General features: G+C 36.3%; 1 protein-coding gene across 1 annotated transcript in view; it reads right to left on the reverse strand.

The window, feature by feature from the left end:
• Positions 1-22,686, reverse strand: part of LOC132156277 (thromboxane-A synthase-like) — a 58,048-nt gene that overhangs the window by 13,933 nt on the left and 21,429 nt on the right. Inside the window, exons 4-10 of the mRNA XM_059565208.1 lie at positions 20,725-20,777; positions 15,496-15,592; positions 12,301-12,417; positions 7,446-7,534; positions 7,219-7,367; positions 6,867-6,997; positions 6,453-6,785 (exon numbers count right to left, since the gene is read on the reverse strand). Coding sequence (XP_059421191.1) covers positions 6,453-6,785; positions 6,867-6,997; positions 7,219-7,367; positions 7,446-7,534; positions 12,301-12,417; positions 15,496-15,592; positions 20,725-20,777 — 969 coding nt within the window. The remainder of the gene's footprint in view (positions 1-6,452; positions 6,786-6,866; positions 6,998-7,218; positions 7,368-7,445; positions 7,535-12,300; positions 12,418-15,495; positions 15,593-20,724; positions 20,778-22,686) is intronic.

Genomic DNA, 22,686 nt, shown 5'->3' on the forward strand with positions numbered 1-22,686 from the left:
TACAGTCAAACATGTCCATGATTGTTTGAGATATCAAATCTGGTGTGACTGGTCTTGATGCATATTTAAATCTGAATAAACATACTAATGATATTTGATAGCTACACTCTTAAAAATAAAGGTTCCAAAAGGGGGTTTTCACAGCAATGCCATAGAATAAATACATATGGGTTTCCCCAAAAAACATTAATTAAACCATTCTTAAAAAAAACATTTTGTTTTCTTAGTGTGAAGAAAATTTGAATAATCTGAAGAACCTTTTTTTTCCACTTGAAATAAGCTTTTGTGCAATGGAATGTTCTATGGATGTGAAAGGTTCTTCATGGAACCATTGATGCCAATAAAAAAACCTTATTTTTAAGATCGTAAAGAACAGAGACAATTTCTGCACGAGAAAACATCACACAGATTTAGAATGTGATTTAAGGTCAGTAAAGGATCATTTTTAGCTGAACTATCTTAAATGAGCTTTAAATTACTTTTATATTTGTTAAATATGATTTTCCCACTAAAAAACTGTTTGCATCAGGTAAACACCTTCGGCATTGCACTGAAGTGGTTACACTCTAGTGCGTTTTAGCACAAAACACTTTGAGCACCCTCATGCAGGACGTGTGTGGAGAGTGACATTTGAGAAGCTTTTGAGAGCGAAACTGAGAGCGGCACGCACACGGTGAGGGGCGTTTAGGGAATAAAACCACTCTGAAGGAGGAGCTGAAGACACTTTCTCTCTAGGCTGAGCACGAGAGCGATGATAGACATTATAGCAGTGGGCTAGATGAGTCTGACCTTCAGTATACACCAGGCCAGATGGATCCCCAGCTGCTCGATATAAAGAGAGTATTAAGTTATTGCCGGCTATACAGTCGACTTAAGTCACAAGGCATCATGAGACAAGGCCAAGGCTGAGCTTGAGTTTTATTGTGCTGCTTGTAATGCTCACTGCTTTTATAACTTCTGTCATAAGCTCTTTTATTTGAAAACTTCACGGCGAGTGGGTTTATAAACAGCTTTCCATCCCAGGAATCCTGTCACCTAACCTCAAAATGTAAAGTACGATTAAAGTGATATGCTCTTTGCCAGATGGCGTTGCATAAGAAAACCATCAAACTATGCATTATTGTGAGAAATCCCTAAGACCTCATTTTTTAGACTAACAGGTCTATGTTAAAATAAAGAAAAAACCCTCATATTTTTTTCTGTTTTCCAGGGGGAACATTTGACTTTAACATAAAATGCATGTGTCTATGCAATCTACAGAACTTAAGATAAACGATCCCCCTAAAAGCTCAGCAGAACATTCATCCACTCTATAAAAGGCCCAGACTTCCAGAGAGGAGAAATTGGAAGTTGGAAAGGGAGTGCTTCAATTGAAAGAGAAGCAGAGGGGGGAGACCGATGAAGAATGAGCAAATGAGATGAAAGAGTAGACAGAAGGACGCAGAGCTGAACTAATGCCGCGTTTGATTCCTTTCTCCGGTGGGCGGCTGCCAGGCCCTGGCTGCAGGTATCAGGATTCAAGAGATGCAGGTTCACAGAGACGCTGTTTAAATGTATGCCATCAGAGAGAAAGCAAAGACGTGAGAGCTCAGAAAATACATCATGTAATGAGAAACACTGTGGCTGACGGATATGACAGATGCCAAAAAAAACCCTAGATTTCTAGGTTTTCTGTAGAATGCTGAAGTGCTGGTTGTCGACACACAATGATAGCATCAGCATTAATTTACTGACACATTTTTTGGACTAAAACAAAAAATCAGTAAAAATGAACACTGGCTAGAATGTTGTGGACGGTTGCTGTGAGATTGCTAAGATGTTAATAGTGTTTACATGACAACGATGTATTAAAACCATAGACTGAAGAAAAACATGGACGCAGTGTCCGTGATGTCACCCGTAGATTTCTGAAGAGTGTCTTTGAAGTTCAAAGTGGGAAACCTGTCACTCAAGTGGCCACACCCTTAATTATGCAGAAATGTAAGACTTAATATAAGCTAAACAGATGAGTTATAAAAAAAATTCAACCCCCTCACAGTTGTCACGAAGGTCAAAGTTAGCGATATAGACCAAAATAATTTTTTGAACCAGCGTTTTTTTTTTGCTGTAAAGTTTTTAAGATGGGGAGTCTATGGGATTGACTCCCTTTTGCAGCCAGCCTCTAGCGGCCAGTTGATGAATTACAGTTTAAGTCACTTTCTTGTTGGCTTCACGAGAGAGAACATGGGTCTCATTTATAAAACTCTCTATAGATTTCATCCTAAAAGTGTACGTATGCACAAAAGCTAGATTTTGCGTATGCAAAAAACATACACCAGAACCTGTGCAACCCTTTATAAATCCCAGTCAGAGGAAGATGCGTGTGCGTGCGTGCATTTCCACCCCAACTCCTCCACGAAATCACCATATATGGAGCTTACAACGCATAGTTTTACTATGCATAACCTCATCTGCATATAATTTCTATACATATTCCCATCCATGTGACACCATATTTAACACCGTTAAAGGTTCAAGACATTAAGGAAATATGAGATACGGACTATAAATGCTATTTGTGCCATACACAATTTTTATTGCTAAAAATCATCCAGTATCCTTGTTATTTTTTAGCATAAATATATAAAAAATAAAAATCCCTAAAAACAAAACTTTAGTTCCCAGTAGGGCTGTGCAAAAAATCGAATGTGATTTTCATGCACATCTCACCAGTAAAAATCGCTCCTGTAATTAGTAGTATGTCTCCAGCACGTGCGTTCGGATCAGGTTTGCCAGGTTTTCACAACAAATCCTGCCCAGTTGCTTCTCAAAACTAGTCTAAAACTAACCCAATCGCGTTTCCAGGAGGTTCCCCGATAAAAATTGCTTCCCGGGGTTAAAATATACGTTTTTTAGCAGGGATGCCTTGGTTAAATTCACATTTTAGGTGCTAAATATCACGTTATTTGTATTGGGGTCGCTTCGACCCGCAGACATGAAAAACAACCACAGACTTGGCAACACCGGTTGGCATTTACTACACCGAGCCATAATTCACTGACAATCTACACAAAACCGATGTTAAAATCGCAGGCGATTCTTTGTCGATTTTGAAAACGATTTTGTGTTAGTTGTCGGTAGACTACGGCTCTGTGTAGTAACTGCCGCTCCACCTGAACCAGTATTGCCAAGTCTGCGATTTTTTTTCATGTCCGCGGTTTGAAGCAACCCCAATACAAATAACGTGATATTTAGCCCCCAAATTGCGAATTTTACCAAGGTAACCCTTCCAAAAAATGTATATTTTAACCCCGGGAAGCAATTTTTATCGGGGAACCTCCTGGAAACGCGATTGGACTAGTTTTGGACTAGTTTTAAGAAGCAACTGGGCAGGATTTGTTGTGAAAACCTGGCAACCCTGATCTGAACGCACGTGCTGGAGATGTACTTCTAATCACAGGAGCATCTTTACTGATGAGATGCACATGAAAATCGCATTTGATTTTTTGCACAGCCCTAGTTCTCAGATAAATATTTTAGAATATAGGCAAGTTGGTCTCATTCCTTTCCACTGGCCGAATAGTATTTCAATTATTTTAAACAATTAAAATTTAATTTAATATAGTTTTGCTGATAAGGTGAACATCTTTTAGTTATTTTTAGCCTATATCTATTGCAGTGTAAATAGAATTGTCTGACTCGGCAAGTCACTGACAAAGTAGTCTATTTTAAAAAGAAAACATGCAAATTACCATTTTCTTCAAGTTGTATCCTTCAAATACAGTGGCACTTTGACTTCACGCGACATCAACACCTCGGGGAATCTGCGGCTGTACAATAAGCTATTATCACTGGACCTATTCAAACCGGACAATGGACCGTTGGACCACTGAATCCAGCAGTGTCCCCCATAATATCGAAGAGCACATCATTATTGATCATTGTTCTCACTAAAATATTTTCGCATAGCATGAGATCTGCAGTTTAAAGATGAATTATTGTGCATATGTGCATCATTAAAACAGCGTGCAACAGGAAAAGTGATCAAGCGCATCCACTAAATGTCTAAATTCATATAATTTTTTATTAACTTCTGAGTAATGACTTTATGTATTTTCAGTGCTTATCTCCATTAATGAAAGTAGAATATTTAATGTAAACATGTACGTGTTCTCACGCCAGGAAAAAGAGTACGCATGGTCTAGAATGTCCGTAACATGCGTACATATTTACACCAAGTTTATTTTTTATAAATCCCGATATGTGCGTACAAAATTGCGAATACAATTTCTATGCCTATTTTGTGCATACACAACGTTTATAAATGAGACCCCAGGTGGTTGCCGCTTGAATAAAACCTGAGTAAGTTTCACATACATTCGGCAACGTTGTCAAGCGATTCTTCACATAGATTTGCGAAAATGACTAAAAATGCTGTCTTGTGCATGCCAGGCCAGTAGATGGCAATGTCACTTTAAGAAATACTATAAACCTGGAAACACGCCTATAAACTGAACACAAAACATGTACGTGCAAGACATCACCATTTTCACAAATTCATGTTTTGGTAGTTTACATGTAGACGATAACTGTATCGTTTTAAAAAACTCTAAAACATTTTTTCAATTTTTAGTTCCCCATAATGCCATTGCCATGTAAATGGATGGCCAAAATGCATACATTTTCCTTTTCAGTTGAAAATGGTGTACTGTTAAATTCATTTTAAATGTAAATAAATAATCTTAAAATACAAATAAAGAATATAAAACTCAAAACATGCAAATCTTGGGGTACTTTGAGTGAATATTTTAGTGCAAAAGGGTTTGGCTATCAAAAAAAGTTTAAGAATCCCTGCTCTAAGGTATTCTGGTAACTAGAAATGGATTGAGGTTTATTTACTCATTTATTACCCATTTCATCATCGATCAAGAAAAAAAAACATCACCACAGCTTTTCGCAAAAATAATTTGACGTATCGTTCAAGTTTGTAGCATAAATGTTGGACAAGTTATGCACTGAAGTTTACTACTTAAGGTTAGCGGTGTGTTAAAACCTTAAGTATAAGCAATAATACGTCTTAGCAAACACCACTAAATATTGAGTATATTGTCTTCTTCACATCTTTATTCTCCTGCCTAGCAGTTTCTTTCACGTAAATGCGTTTAATAAACTTTTTATTTTCACGGATTTCATTAAAACCGTATTAAATAGAATCTTGCAAAGTGTTTTGTTTGAGACTGTAGAAGCTCAGGCAGTAGGGAAGAGTGATCCCTTGACATAAGGGGGAACAAACAGGAAAAAGTAATGTGAGAGAGCCAGAATCATCCCCTAATAACGTACGTTGATTTAGAGGCTCTTCTTCCCACATCTGACCCTGCTCCTCATCACCATCCCGCCTCTCCAGCGCTTTGTAGCACAGATTACACTGTTCCAGAGAATCAATCAAGAACTCCTCTGTCTCTCTCATGAGTATGCACATTATGCACAAGCATAACACATCAAATCAGCAGATTCACCATCATCACTGCAAACCGCCACTACTGTATATTTATAGAGGAGAGTAAATTATCCAAGCAGACGCATTGCAAACGGAGCGCTATTATCACAGTATCACAGTCACAATTCAGCAGCTTTTCTTAATTGTTTAAATGTTACCCGTCTGGCTGTCTTTCTCTTTATTAGTAGTCTTTGCTAAACCAAGTACCACTATAGCTAGTGTTAGGGATTTCAACAAACCCCTAAGCCTAAATATTAACTCGCTTTTTAGCTTGAGGAAAGCTGTAATGTCAGTTTTCACTGGCATTCCCTATATTTGGTAGGTAAATTACATTAACTATATGGAAAATATATTGAAAATATTTCATTTCTATTACACTGACACACTATTCACAATATTCTCTTTTTCTACCTACGATTAAGAGTATTGTTAGATGTATAAACTTGCAAAAATCAATGAATGAAATTTTAACTAATTTAATTTTTTTTTACATTTTCACACATTTTCTCATTTTTAAGGATCCCCAGTACTTTATAGTGAAAACCACTGCTCTATGGTATATCCTACCCATTATGCCCACTGAGATATACCCCACCCATAAAACATTTGTTTCCGTCCCTTTAAATTTAATCAGTGGTCCTGATAGTAAATGGTTTCTGAGAAATGCTCCGAGCCGGATCTTGCAGACCTTCAAAACTAATGCGAAGAAACAAAGCAACCCACTAAAGAGCAGAGACTCCACACGGAGATGGAGGACAAAGACAAAATATTTCAAAAAAGCATTTTTTGAAACATAACGGCATTTATGAGCATCCACAGCAGAACTAATATGACAAAAGACTTTGTATTAAAAATTGCAGAGAATGTCACTTATACCATAAATGATCTGTGCATAACATGAAATGAAATATTCTCAAAATAAGAATGTAATAAATGTTGGTTTCCAAGTGCAACAGGCATTTAAATCCTGACTCACGTGTCTGCTGAAGAATTCATCCACTTCCTCTTGGAGAGTTTTCTGGCACTCTGGATGGAGTGCTAACAGGTAGCAGGCGAACGCTAGTGTGTTGCTGCTCGTCTCATAACCAGCCAACAGGAAGATGAAGGACTGACCGACAATCTCATCCTCCGTCATCATTCTCTTCTGCTGGGCGCGCTTGGTGGACTCGTTTCCTGGTCCATTTTCCTGCCCATTTTCGTCGGTGCAAGCCTGTTCATCTGCGTCATTGACCACATCAAAGTGCTCCAAAGACATATACTTGTTGCCGGTCCTGACGTCCAGCATCAGCTGCAGAAAGTCTCGCCTCCGCTAGAGACAAGCAGATCACGAACATGTTTATGTGGTTGATACTGAGGAATGATTAAATAATTGTATAGTTCACGGCTTTACCTGTTCCGGGGGAAGATCATCTCTCTGTTTAATCATCTTTTGAATACATTTGATAAAAAAGCTGTTCATCTCATCTCTTGATTTATTGGGAAGGAGACCAGCAAGAGGCTTAAGCAGAAATGGAAAAGCCACTACAGTAAAAACCAGGAAAAAACAGAATTTTTCAGAAATTTTGACTTTTTCCTCTTACTTGTATAATAAATATGCTAATCGAAAAATATCAGCATAATGAAAAAGAGTTTCATATCATCTGTCGGAAGCACTTTCCAAGCTGTGATATCCATTGTACAATAATGAGACCAAAATGAGAATGCTGCCTGCACTGTGTTCTGGATGTGATGGTTGAACATACTAAAGAATATCATGATGGGCTTGAAGAAGGTGAAAGCGAAGAACTTGGAGGCGTGGTTCACAAAAGGATCATCCGGATTGTTCTGAGAGTCCACCTGCGTACCAAACGCCACACTGGCAATTACATCCATCGTGAAGCAGCCGAAACACCTGCAAAACAAACATGTATTATACTATTGAAAGCTCTGAAATAATCAAAGAAACAGACGTGTTGAAAGAAACTCGTACTTGTGAATGTTAACGCTGTTCCTGGACTCAGCGTGGCTCTTCAGGTTTCTCAGTAATGTCTCTGTGGCCATGTTGATGAGGGGAACCATCTGCAAAGCAAGTATTGTGCCCACACAGATATCAGAATCAGTAAACACCACAAACCAATGCAAAGGAGTTAGATTACAGCAAATTGCTGCGAGCCGATAACAAGGAATAAATGCAGTCTAATGTGTCCTCCTAAAGAACCAACACAAATGATGAAAATGGTTTGTGCATGCAAAGAAGTAGGCTCTGTTGATGGTATTATTTCCTTTTCCCACAACCATCTTGAAAAGCACACTGGAAAGAGCCACAAGCCAAGTCCATTAATGGCTTTTGATCCCAGAGAGCATGACCAATGGGAAAAAGGCTCAATTTTATGATCTCAAGAAACAACTGATTAATTAATTGATATATTTATTAAGAACAAACCACAAAACAGTTTAAAACACCATGAACTATTTGGTTTCCATAGAGTAAAATGCTGCTAGTATACCCTTTATACAAAAAAAAAAACTGACAGTACAGTGATCTGTTGTGGAAAGTACTATGGTATTCCTATTAAGACACCTACACTTTTACATTCATGACTTTTTAGGATTGATGTTTCCAGTCATTTGTGAGTAACTAACTGAGAATTTGTTAAATATAGAATGATTCATTAATGAATCATTTGACACTCATACACAAATGTTTATTTATCATTTATTATAATGAAAGGAATCGACTCCCAGCTTGGCTTGTTTAGTTTGGTCTATTCAAGGGCTCGAGACAGATGAAGCTACTCTAAACACATGATTCTTGGAACTGCACTTCTTCAGACCTCTGTATCTCAGCGAGATGAGAGGTTGTCCATGCTCTGTGTTGATGGCTATGGCTTTGCTCCCTGACACCCATGACTGCAGCCATGATAAGCCAGCAGCTCTTACAAGACCTATTGAACCTGCCTGCTCAGCGGGAGAGAGCCAGAGAAAGAGATACAGAACTAGAGGAAAGAGGGATGGAGAGAATAATAAAGGAAGGAACAGAAGTGTAAGAAAGCAAAGATGTTATGTACTGATTTTTGTGGGGTGGGGGTAGGGAGGTTTCTGGCCAGATCTTTACATTTTATTGCACAGTAAAGCTAATGATATCAATTTAACATTTAATTACTCTGCCAAACCTACTTATCAAATTTCAGAGCCAGAGCAGATAGATTCAGTTGAATGTAGTAGGCAAAGCTGATCTAAATGTTTTTTTTTTCTCAAGTGAAGTTAGTAGAACTAGGTAGTTTTGGTTTGTTAATTAAACAGGCATTATGGCATCTCATGATAGAATCAAAACGATTGCCCACAACAGAATTTGATGCAAGCATGTGACTAAGCTAACACTATAATAAGCAAAAAATAAATCGTGCACAAATATTGGGTAAAATAGACAAATTTAAATCCCTGCTAACTAAACAAAAAAAGCTTAAACAACTTAAAGTGATACAGTAACCAGACAATGGTAGGTTTTTATCTGGTTGGATGGTTGACCAGTGGGACTTCCTTTAAAACCTCTCATTTCTCAATTGTAATGTAGTTACTGTACATGCAATGCTATCTAAGATTTCCAATATTTTACAATCTTCATTTGAATACCTAACACATGATCCCTTAAAATCCTGTCTATGTAGTCAGGTCCCTACAAGTCTAGGAACCGATTTTAAATTATTTCCATCATTACATCAGCATTTTGTATGCATCTTACACTACAAAGTATTCAGTTTCTTGAAGTCCCACAAATGACTAAATTGTGTCTATATAGTCTAAGCAAATGCTTTGTTATTCAACACATTTTATATTCACCAGTGGTCAAGTTATCTCAGGTTTCCTGGAACAAATTACATCTCGGTGAGGCCATACTTGGTGGTAAATGAGATGAATATGTGTGTGCGTCCCATGTGTGTGTTTGTTGATGCATATTGACTCCATGCAGGCAGGCAGATGAAGACGACTGGAAAGGCTGATGGAGAAGGACAGGAGCTGTGTCTACTGTATCTTTCTACTGCTGCACCACAGCTAATGAAAATCAATACAGGCAGCAAATGCATGCCTACACTGTTGCACACACATACTCACAACTTGGAGCTCAGTTATACATTAAACATTCAGGCAAGCTGAATTTTGATCCCGATTTTATTTTACATAAAATCGTCTGCCAAATACAGCTACTATTTAGCAGTGGAACTCGATATTGTTGGTTTTTAAAAAGCGAGCATGATGGCTTTGTTTACTGTGATTAAGTTAATGGACGTGCTTTAAGACACAGCTCAGAGACTTGGATTAAGATGTTTATGAGCTCATTAGAAGTTTGTGTCACTGTGCAGTATTTCTCTCCCACAATGTGTTCAGAGATGATGGATGGAGAGTGATGTGTGCGGATTTCTCCTGAATGATGTCACACCATGCTGAATATAGCTTGGGTGAATGACACTCCACTATTATTGGTATCTCTGTGTGTGTGTGTGTGTGTGTGTGCAACTGAGACATGGAGAACAATCATGGTTTCTTCTCTCATTGCAGCACACACCTCTGACATTTCTGACGGACATGTTTACCATTTCAGCCAGAGAAGGGAAATGACATCATTAATGGATACTGGTTCATAGGTAGACATATACATACAGTTGGGGGCCAAATATATAAGCACTTTAGATGCAAACCATGCAATGTGTGTGCAACATTCTATAATGCAAGAAAGTTTTATAAAATTTGGTACCCACACACAAAGCCAATCAAAAGCTTAGACACACTTGTTGTTGACCAAAGTCAACTGTTTAATTTATAGACAGAACAAATCAAATATTTAATAATTATCAGTGTTGGGAGTAACTAGTTAAATTACTAGTAAATTACGTAATTTAATTACAAAATAAATTTAATTGTCATCAGTTACATATGACTATTTATTAATATATAGTAATACAAATATATTTTAAACAAAGTTATGATTATAAATAAACTCATGGTCATGCATTTTATTTATTTATTTGTTTGAAAGAAATTAATACTTTTATTCAGCCAGGGTGCATGAACTGATTTCTGAAGGACCATTAAAAATTCAGTTTTGCTGTCATAGGAATAAATTTAAAATGCATTAAAGCAGAAAAGTTATTTTAGTTTGTAATCATAGACATACTTTTTAATTGTATTTTATTTAATTTAAATGTCTATGCAAGTGTAATTCTGAAATATAATCTCCATTTCTGCATTCCATTGCAGAAAAAAAAAGACCAAGAAAAAATGCCAGAACTATACAAATATCCCCAAAGTTGATTCTTTTTTTTTATAGGGAGATGAAATCATCTGCGATTCTTGGCAAGGCTAATAGAAGACACAAACTCACAGGGTCAGTTTCCAAAACATAGCATACACCCCAGACTACTAAACATTTTCAGTGGAGAAATCAACATTGACAACATAATTTAAACCAGGATTTATTTAATCTGTGATGTATTAATCCCATTCAATCATTCTGCTAGTAAATGAATAAGCAGTCACCTGAGACGCAAAGAACGATGGAGAATCGATCCTGTTCTATGATGTAAGATGTGTTGACTGGCACTTCAAAACATGTTAGCAAGAAGACAAACAGCAATTAACTGCTGCCATCCAAGACCTCCCCATCACAACTATCACATCTTTCCAGCACTGCCGATCATACATTTTCAGCAGACAGCTTCATGTCTTTTTCTTTACCTCAATGATGTCATGTGAATTAAACTGATTGTTATTTTTTTCTCCTCTCTAAGAGTGATGTGCTAATCTCATTTTTTCGGGTTTGTGACCTCATCTTTCACTCAAGTCTGTTCCTCTTGACTACTGCACCTCTTTACTTTCTATTAACTTTCTTCTGTTTTTCTCCGTTTTATTTAATCAGAAAAGAGTACATGTAAAGTGCACTTAGTGAAGGGCTGTTCTGGAGGAGACACACTTCTTTGTTCTCCCACACGCGACGTGCAAAAAAAAAAAAAAACCCTACTGTCAAACTCTCCTAGCTCTCAGTTTCATATCTCTCACTACGGGAGAACTAATAGTCTAGTATCATCGAGCTGTTCCACCTAAATGCTCAAAAAGGTAATGACAACACATTGTGCAAATAGGCTCCGACAAAATAACACAGCCTGATATGGCTCCTATTAACAACAAATCTCCAGTGACACGCAGTAGGGTAAGAGACAGAGGAGACACATAGGCTTAAGACTCTCAGATGAGGATTCGAAAGGACATTTTTCTTTCAAGGTTCAGTCTTTTTAGGAACAAGGTGTTCTTTGCACAATGTGAGGATTTTTGTTCCATGTTCCTGGATCTACATCCTATCAACTAATCAGATTTCAAAAATAGGCAAAGAGTTCATTTAACTATCATCCAGTTAGGATTCAGGAACATGTTGATACTGCAACCAAAAAGTTCGCCAGATGTTGCAAAAAAAAAAAAAATTATATATATATATATATATATATTTTATGTGTGCTTGAACTTGTCCCACTCCCAATGCCATGTAAACTTCAAACTATCCATGAATATTCATGTGTACGTGTGCTTTTGTGAACTGAATTCCAATGTTTTTGGAAATGCATACTTATCTGCACATCTTATGACCAGGGTTTAATTCTTATGCAACTTTTAAAAACTTTAAAAATATGAGGTCCTCTACAGGTCCAAGATTTTTTTCCAGCCTGTTCCAATAGAGCTATACTTGATTTATCAACTCAAGGCCATACAATGTGATTGCATAACAAGAACAATTGCTTCATAGAACAGCTTTAATGTTTGTGTAGCACACATTTAGGTAAGACAGCAGAGCTCACCTCTTTCATCTTGGCAGCACTGAAGGTCGGTGTGAGGATGCTGCGCACTCGTTTCCACTGTTCGCCCTTCAGCATGATCAGACTGTCGCTCATGGGTTTAGTCATGCCCCTGACAGTCTGCATTGAGAACACAGCTGGGGTTTGTACACTCCGAAAAGGACATGTTTATAAGGACAAGACTAGGACTAAATCTAAAGCATTCTACTGGATGTAATTTACCTAGTATTGTGTAGTAGGCTATAAATATGATATCCATAGCATTTTTAGGCCAAAAACATCTGGTACACAACTTTGCAAACATCTCTAGTCTATGTAAGCACTTACAGTATTCTTATGCAACCCTGATTTTACACGTCCTATAAAACATGCAAGATGCAGTTTGGAATTCAAAACAAGTATACTGCATTCTCAGCATTGCCACAAGAGGAGTTATAGCAGGCCATCATTCGTCTTCAGGTGAGGTCACATTTACCATCGTTTGGTTACTTTTTGTGGGAGAAATAAAATCATATAATAGGAATCCAGTATTGTGAAGTAGGCTATAACTATGACATTAGTAGCAGTGGTGATTGTTTGGCCGAAAATATACGCTACAGAACTGTGCGCAAACATTTTAAGCCATTAGCACTTATATTTATGCAACCTTGATATCACACATCATTGAGTTTTTAAAATGTGTCAGAATGCAATTCATAAGGCAACACAAATATATTGCATTCTCAGCATTACATATAAGAGGTGCTATAACAGACATTAGACTTTAGGCAAGGTCACATGTACCATTGTTTGGCAAATTTTAACAGGCAAAATCAAATAAATTTAATCGGAATCCATGCAATAGTGAATGTTGCGTGATTGTGAAAGTTCAGCTTTTCCCAGATTTCAGTTTGGTCACATGGATTCGCCATGTTGACCAAAAAAACTTCTTGTTTTGAAAACGATTTCAAAACGGTGCTTGATAATTTACTATTAGAAACAGACAATGGACTTTTTTTGCTCGAAAAATGTATCATACATTTCACTAATGTGCTCACACCTTCCTGTGGTTTTCTATAGGTTTTCTCATTCAGACCAACTACTATTCGTAGTTTGAAGTAGTAAATAGCAAAGAAAGCAAATTTGTTCTAGTTTGATATCAGATATTGATATTGATATTGCTTTTCAAAAGGAGTCAGCATTAGTAAGTTATTGATCATTTTGAGTTATTAACTGTGGACAGGTAAAGCTAGCTAGCTATACTTAAGCGTTCAATGCCACATATTTTTAAAGATAAACTGAGCACAGAGGTTTGTCTCTGCTATAGTAATGCAAAAAATATACAATGGGACCCGTCTGCAAAAACTTTGCAAAGCATTCGCATATGCATCTCCATACTTGCATAGAGAATGTTTCAGACTTAACAGATTAACCACAGTCCTTTCTCAGACTCCAAACTGTTGGAATGTGTTTATAAAAAGCTCTACATGGATTCGTCTTGGTTAATCTACATAAATAATAGCCCTGGATTCATTACTGTTGTACGCCGAGTTGGCTAAGCATAGGTTGTTAGCCTAAAAGTTAGTGCAGAAACCAAGGCCAGGTGGCAGAGCTTTGTGCTGGGCCGACTTTGATCTTGTGTGTAGATATCTGTGCTAACGGCTGCCAATGCGTATTATTTGTTTGTTTTTTAGTGCCATGGCATTCTCCTTTTATGAGTTTTCTCCCACTGTTGGTTGTAGATGTGCTTTAAGTTGTACATTTAAAAGTACACATCCATGCACACAAACAGGTCAAGAGGTAGTTTATAAGCCCCAGTTGTGCACATGGCCTCAGTATTGATCTGGCCTTGCCATAATGGTTTACCCAGCAGGCTCCGCTCCAGCAGCAAGACAATCTCATGACCTTTGACTCTGCTTTGATACATAAGTCATGTGATCATTAGTTTTTGACCTCCCTGAACTGACTGAGTTCAAAGCTCTGGAGCCTTTTGCCAATACCTTATCATTCACATGACGTGCACTCTCAGCATTGATTTAGACACACAAATACACACCTACATACAGTAAATCCTATCGACTGCAGGAAAAAGTGAAAGTAATATATCAAACCCACCCTGTCATTGATTTAGCTGATTTTATGATTTATGGAAGATGCTATGTGTATGTCTGCAATCATAAATTATGATGCTGTTGACAAATAATTGCTGAATTATGTGATGACATCAATCAGGAATTGACGGCCTTCAAGTGGAACCGAAAATATCGTAATAATGAGTTTTGAGCACATGAATGATAAAGCAAAGTTGTATTTACAAGTGGGAAACTCTGACAGATGATACATGAATTGATTTTTAGATACCATGCGTATAATATATGTAAACAAACTAAATGTAATAAAAATAGAAAACGAAAAAAAAAGATAGAAACATCTGTATTATTTTCCAGACCCATTTAACATAACAGTCCAATGTCTGCTATAATTTGGCACATTTCTTTTGCTTTATGAATTTATATTTATTTATGAATTTATTACTTATTTCAAAATGTATAATGTAAATAAAGATTGCAAAGCTAGAAGAGAATGCAAAATCATGTACACACACACAGTATACATTCTTATTGAGTATTTGTCTTATTAACTAGTTTAATAAATATCCTTAAAATTTACTTGAGAAGCAACACTGCATTAAATATAAAGTTGCCTTAGGTATGTTTTTCAGACAATGTATCTTAAATTATTGCTTTTGTTTTACTCCACCTGCAATTAAAAAAAAAAAAAAAAAAAAAAAAAAAAAACGTTATAGTATTTTATAATATTTTTATGTTTCCATGTTATGTTTATCTTTAGTAATTTTGTTTTGTGCTTAAGTAATTTTACTGCTTTAACTCAGAAAGTGTATATTTTATTTCCAAAAGTTCTAATATTTATACTTTATTTTATTTCTACTTTATTTCAATTAACAAAATGATTTTAGGTTTAGTTTTATAACAACACTGACTTATATTCCAAAAATTATCTCTGAAAACAAGTCTTAATATCTTATGCAATCTGGCTTCTCCTTTTTAAGGAGTTTTAGATATTTTACTCAAAAGCAATTAAAAAAGAACTAATTAAAAACTCATTAAGAAGAAATAGAGTATGCTTAATAATACAACTTCAGATGAATTGTTCGAGTGTGTGTATTTGATTTTAGACTGTAAACGTAATATCACTCACCATTCTGTTGGGAAATTTATTGAATTCCTTCACCATCACCTGTCTGAGCATATCTGGGTCTGCTATGATTACTATAGGCCGCCGGCCTATATAATAACTGACACACACACACACACACACACAGAGCAAACAAACAAGATGAAATGAATAAATAACATTGCACCAGTCAATTTTCAGGGGAATAGGAAGATACAAAAGAACAAAGGACAAATTCACACAGGGATAAAGCAGCACATCTGTGGCTGCAGACCCCATAGACACCGTCTTCCCTTCATATCACTGACACTGTGTGTGTGTGTGTCAAGGTCAGCTCAGTAAAGAGACATTTGATGAGGCTGCTGGGTAGCTTCTTTTTTTAAGTCACGCATGGCAGCTTTCACTGCTGAGATGTGGCGAGGTTATACCATCAAACGCTGTGAAATGGAGGATTGTGAGCACATATGTGCCCCTGCATGCACCAGCATGAGACGCCACCTTCCTCTCAAACGCAACTTCCTGTCATTTTCCCTTTTTTTCCTCTTGAGAATCAGCTCCACAGGAAATTGAAGAAACAAGCAGATAATTAAACACCCTTATTAGGCACCGATAATTGAATATGAAAGCTTTTAGGCAAATATCTAAAGCCATTGATCAAGCTCACACAAGCTTTTGGAAGCTCCTTTTTTGCAGCAGAAGGCTCACTTAGGTTCATTACCGTGTCCAGTGGCTGTAAAGCACATTTAAGCCCGGCTGGGACTCAGCTGGAGGCAAACACAGCAGAGACAGATCACTCTTATCATTGACTGTACTCTCCTTCCACGTGCCGGTGTCAGTTTGGTAGGCCTACTGTAAAACTCAGAGCAGAGCACACAGCCTCTTCATATCATCTTGTGCTAATGAAGCTGACATTGGCAGTCCACATGGCTCTAGGAGCAGGATGAGTTTAATTAAGCTTGCAGCTAAGTGACCTATAAAACACTGATCTCATTAGTATGTTTTGGTTTATCTATGCATCTGCGCCGGCGGTCTGTTCGCAAACCGAAAAGCTGTGTGAAAGTCTCTCACGTGCAATACAGACTGATATATCACTCACAGTGCAAAAGACAATTATTAATGTTTTCCAGTTAAAAAAAAATATCTAAAGATTTGGTAACACGTCAATGTAAAACATTAAATGATCACTCTAATGGTTTAATTTTCAATTACAGTCGTTAACAATAGGTATCATGAACCAACAATGAACAATACTAAGCCCATTTCTGCCACGCAGTAAAAAATATGATTCTGTAAGTTATAATGAGAAACTTTCTCATAATAATGACTTAGATGCTTGAGCCATAATAACGAGAAAGCTTCTCATTATGAGATGCATAGTCGTTATTATGTAAAATTTCCTTATTACTGAGATTTTATATTTGGTAGAAATTTGACTTAACTAACTCATGATAATGTTTAGCATTATTCTAAGACAGTAAGTCATTACTATGAGAACGCTTGTCATTTTTAGGAGATACTATATTAATACTAATATCTTGTAGTAATGAGAAATTTTATCATAATACTATTATCTAGCACTTTATTACATTACATTACTATTAGTAGCACTTTATGTACATACTATGCTAGTAATTACAGTGAGTGGATAATAGGCCTAAACCTAACTTAACCCATGAAGTTACCATCTATTATCAGTACTTTCCTAGGTATGTACAATGTAAGTACAAATGCACATACTGTAAAATAATGTGCAACTAATACCATGGCAACTAAGTCATTATTATGAGAATGTTATTTATTATATATTTATATAGGTTGCACTTTATTTTACAGTGCATGTACTTACAGTACATGTACTTATAGTGTATTTATCTAAGAAAGTTCTGGTAATACAAGGTAACTACATGGGTTAGGGGTAGGTTTAGGGGTAGGTTCAGGGTTAGTACCTAGTTATTACATAGTTATTGTAACTACTATAATAAGTACATAGTATGTACATCAGGAACAGGACTGTAAATAAAGTGCTACCTTTATATTTATTAAATATAATTGTTTTATCATATTACAATTCTCACAGTTATGACTTGACTTACTCATGATAAAGCTTATTATCATTAGGATACAGTTTGTCATGATGAGAAACAATAATAATAATATGAGAAAGATAATACTAATATTATTAGCATCTCATTATTACATGATACTATATCACTAATAATATCATTCTGAGAATGATTCTACATACACTAATATTATTATGATCATTGCTATGAGATGAGAAATGTGAAATATTTGGAAAAATCTCATTATGACAAGTTGCAATATCATACTACGTATATATTTTTGAGAAATATATTAAAATTCATTAATACAATGATACGAAGTAATTTTTATGTATTTAGAGACAATTCACACCTAAAAACATCTGAAAATCACTGCATTGCACTCTATATGCAATTAAACAAACTGTTCTTTAGCTGCCAGCCATTGAAAAGCCCATATGGTCTCTTTCACTATAGGGTATCTCATTAATGCATTCTGGTTAGAAGGCATTTCAAGATATTTTCAAACCATAACTGAAGGATATTTTTGGATAGAGCAAAAAATAAAATCACACCTTCGTTTGCAAGCCCTCTACACATTTGAAATCGAGCACTCCTGCAATGTGCCGAAACGTCTGAACTTAGAAGACTGATGGTTTGTACATCGGGAACCGACAAGAGTTTTAAGGAGCATGCAGAGCACTGATATGTATTTCAAAGCCCTTTGATTTCGGCGAGAAGCTCAGCCTCTTGGATTACTCTAACTGAAAGATGTCGTAATGTCTCCTGACATATATCCACACGACTCTGAATTAGATCCCCTTTTTCGGTCCCGACGCCCAATCCAGAACCCCTGGATCCCATTGAACACACATACACGCACACAAACAGACAAAACCAGCATCATTCTGATTCTCTTCCCATCTATTCTGCTCATATTAAACACAGGAAGCCCCGTGGCACTTGATGCTTTGATCTCCCTCGAGGATAAGTCGGCCTCTCAGAAACAGGCATATTAAAACTAAATTAGAGATACTGGGCACTCCGTGAGTGGTTCATACTGTCTGAATATAAAAGACAGGACTGTGAACAAGGGCCTCCTGTGTGATGGGTGTTATACACAGATGCTTTTGCATTAAAATAATTCTATAAATGTGGAAATGACTAAAGCAATCGTGTACGGCACTTTTCATCAGAAAAAAAATATTTTCTATTACACAAGGGGTAATGAGATATCATTCATGTTTCACTTGGCAAAACAAATAGGTTTCACATATTTTTGGAGTCGATTAACGCATATACGCGTTTTGAGTCATTTTCTCCTGATAACCCCGAAAAGAACTTAAATTACACTTTCAGTTTTAATCGTACAGATAAGAGCAATACATCAATCGAATCTGTAAAGGGTCTACTTTTTTTTGGATACAGACATAATAACAACAAAAGTTTGTGCACTTATAAAATAAAGATAACAAACAAGGTGCGCTGTCTGCAGCCTTTGTCTGCGCTGATCTTCTTTTACAAACACGTCATTTAAATGAACTGTAACTCCGTGAATACTCAACGAAAATACATGAGAGAGATATCTATAGAAAGCTTGACATGTCTATTTTTAAACTAAACAAGTGTCACCGAAAACAGATATTCTGTGATAAAGTAATCCATATGAAAACAACGCGATGTCTGTTTTTCATGTCTCCCTTCATTATATCTAATGTGACCACGCCCCCGCGCCGAACGCGCTATTCAGATTCAAACTGAAGCGCGCGGCTTGAATACGCCCATAACAGAAGAAAAAGCAGCGAGACTGTTCAAGTTTTTTTTATTTTACTGTTTGCTTCGCGATGAGAGGAATAACACATAATTCACCCCAAAAAGATGTGATGTGGTTGAGGATTTGAGAAATGGATTTCCTCAGAAAAAAAGAATGAAGCACTTTATTCAGCAGAGATCATAAACATGAGTAAGTCTCTTTTTATTTATTTATATACTTGTACTAGTTTTCACATAACGTGTAAACGTTTTACTAGTTAGACTTTTTCCAAATTATAATTCCTGACTAAATGTATAATCAAGTGAAACATTATGAAGTTTCAATAACAATATACAACACTATACCCTTCGAAAGCTTGATGTAAATAATATAAATGTAACAAATAGATAACTGTAACAAATGTAAAAACAATGCTTTTCTTTCCATTTATTCCCCCTAAAAACCCAGAAAAATATTCTCAGCTCTTTTCAACATTAATAATAATGATGATAATAATAACAACAAACGTTTTTTTTTTTTTTTTTGTAGAAAATAAGATTGTTAAAAGGATTTCTGAAGGATTGTGTGACTGGAGTAAGCATGCCAAACAATTTGTTTGAAAGTCAGCTTTGATTGTTTCTAATAAACTGTTTAACTGCTCCCCCAAGTGGATATTAAATTATGTTGTGGGATAATTAAATATATTCTTAATAAACTACAAACATAAAATTATATAGATTTATTTTGTTCTCACATTCTCTCTTGTAACTCCTCACTCACAGTGGCACAGATGACTGAATGGCTCATTATGCAGCTCATTATGCGGCCCTTTGTCTTCTCAGGTGTAAATCACAATGATATTCATGGTAGTTGACGCCTACTCGCATATGACTTTTACCAACAAAAAGTGTCTTAGAAAATTTAAATCAATATATTGTTTTCTGTGAGTGAGTAAACAAGATGATTTTCACATCATTTAGAAAGAAAAATTCTAGGCTACAAGCTCCAGTTCTCAAAAATCCCGGGAACCATTGTTCTTTATGTGTTTTTTTGCCTTATTCAAGCGTTTTAACATTTTTAGTTTTTCACTAACCACGCATAATATTTTTTTTCTCAAAAACACAATCATGTACATACATGCATTTCACATATTATTACAGCCCAGTTTGTGCTGATTACAGTGAGATTAGTCTTTACCCATTTAGATATTTATAAGAAACTGAAAAAAGCACAAATGTCAAGGCATGACAAAACTTCTCCAGGCCCCAAAAATACCCTTAGACTCCAGAGGGTTAATGCTTTTGACAAAAGCTTTCCCAGATAATAAAAAATGCTTTCTTTCAGATATCAATCTCAGATTTTTCTAAGACAAAGAAACAACATAAATGTAATCAAATTAAATGTATTAATTTGATTGACACTTCAATAACAGTAAGAGTAAAATCCAGGGAGACTTACCCACAAATGCGTCCATATTTCTTTATTAGGTCAGATTGTGGCTTAAGGAAACCCTGTGCAAGAGCAGAAAACCCACGTGTCAGTATAAAAGCACATTAGAGAACATTAAGTGCAGAATTTACAAGTCACTCATGTGGTATGATTCACTTTAGAGACTGCCAAAGTTTCAGATCATCCACAACAATCAGATTTAATAATGAAATGCCACACAACTCAACTCATTTTATTTTATTTATTTGTTATTATTATTTTACTTTTCGAAACACCTTTTTCACACATTCTGTGATACACACACACACACACACACACACACACACACAAATATACACAGGTGCATCTCAATAAATTAGAATGTTGTGGAATAGTTCATTTATTTCAGTAATTTAACTCAAATTGTAAAACTCATGTATTAAATAAATTCAGTGCACACAGACTGAAGTAGTTTAAGTCTTTGGTACATTTAATTGTGATGATTTTGGCTCACATTTAACAAAAACCCACCAATTCACTATCTCAAATAATTAGAATATGATGACATGCCAATCAGCTAATCAACTCAAAACAACTGCAAATGTTTCCTGAGCCTTCAAAATAGACTCTCAGTTTGGTTCACTAGGCTACACAATCATGGGGAAGACTGCTGATCTGACAGTTGTCCAGAAGACAATTATTGACACTCTTCACAAGGAGGGTAAGCCACAAATATTCATTGCCAAAGAAGCTGGCTGTTCACAGAGTGCTGTATCCAAGCATGTTAACAAAAATTTGAGTGGAAGGAAAAAGTGTGGAAGAAAAAGATGGACGACCACTTGAGACAACCGCATCCTTATGAGGATTGTCAAGCAAAATCAATTCAAGAATTTGAGTGAACTTCACAAGGAATGGATTGAAGCTGGTGTCAAGGTATCAAGAGCCACCACACACAGACGTTCAAGGAATTTGGCTACAGTTGTCGTATTCCTCTTGTTAAGCTACTCCTGAACCACAGACAATGTCAGAGGCGTCTTACCTGGGCTAAGGAGAAGAAGAAATGGACTGTTGCCCAGTGGTCCAAAGTCCTCTTTTCAGATGAGAGCAAGTTTTGTATTTCATTTGGAGTCTCGAGGAAGGGTGGATAAGCTCATAGACCAAGTTGCTTGAAGTCCAGTGTTAAGTTTCCACAGTCTGTGATGATTACGGGTGCAATATCATCTGCTGGTGTTGGTCCATTGTGTTTTTTTTGAAAACCGAAGTCACTGCACCCATTTACTAAAAAAATTTGGAGCACTTCATGCTTCTTTCTGCTGACCAGCTTTCTGAAGATGCTGATTTCATTTTCCAGCAGGATTTGGCACCTGCCCACACTGCCTAAAGCACCAAAAGTTGGTTAAATGACCATGGTGTTGGTGTGCTTGACTGGCCAGCAAACACACCAGACCTGAACCCCAGAGAGAATATATGAACTATTGTCAAGAGGAAAATGAGAAACAAGAGACCAAAAAATGCAGATGAGCTGAAGGCCACTGTCAAAGAAACCTGGGCTTCAAACCTGATCCCCTCCATGCCACGTTGAATTGAGGCAGTAATTAGAGAAAAAGGAGCCCCTACCAAGTATTGAGTACATGTACAGTAAATTAACATACTTTCCAGAAGGCCAACATTTCTTCAACAGGTCTTATGAAGTATTCTAATTTGTTGAGATGGTGAATTGGTGGGTTTTTGTTAAATGTGAGCCAAAATCATCACAATGGAAAGAACCAAAGACTTAAACTACTTCAGTCTGTGTGCACTGAATTTATTTAATACACGAGTTTCACTATTTGAGTTTGACTTTTCCATGACATTCTAATTTATTGAGCACCTGTATATATATTCTGCTGCAAATATTTGCATCTTGCTAATAAAGTACTTAAAAAGTTAAACAAGGGAGCGTAAGAAAGAAATTGGAGAGATACACTATACGGACAAAAATATTGGGATACC

This window comes from Carassius carassius, chromosome 13, assembly GCF_963082965.1.
Source record: "Carassius carassius chromosome 13, fCarCar2.1, whole genome shotgun sequence".
Classification (NCBI taxonomy): Eukaryota; Metazoa; Chordata; class Actinopteri; order Cypriniformes; family Cyprinidae; genus Carassius; species Carassius carassius.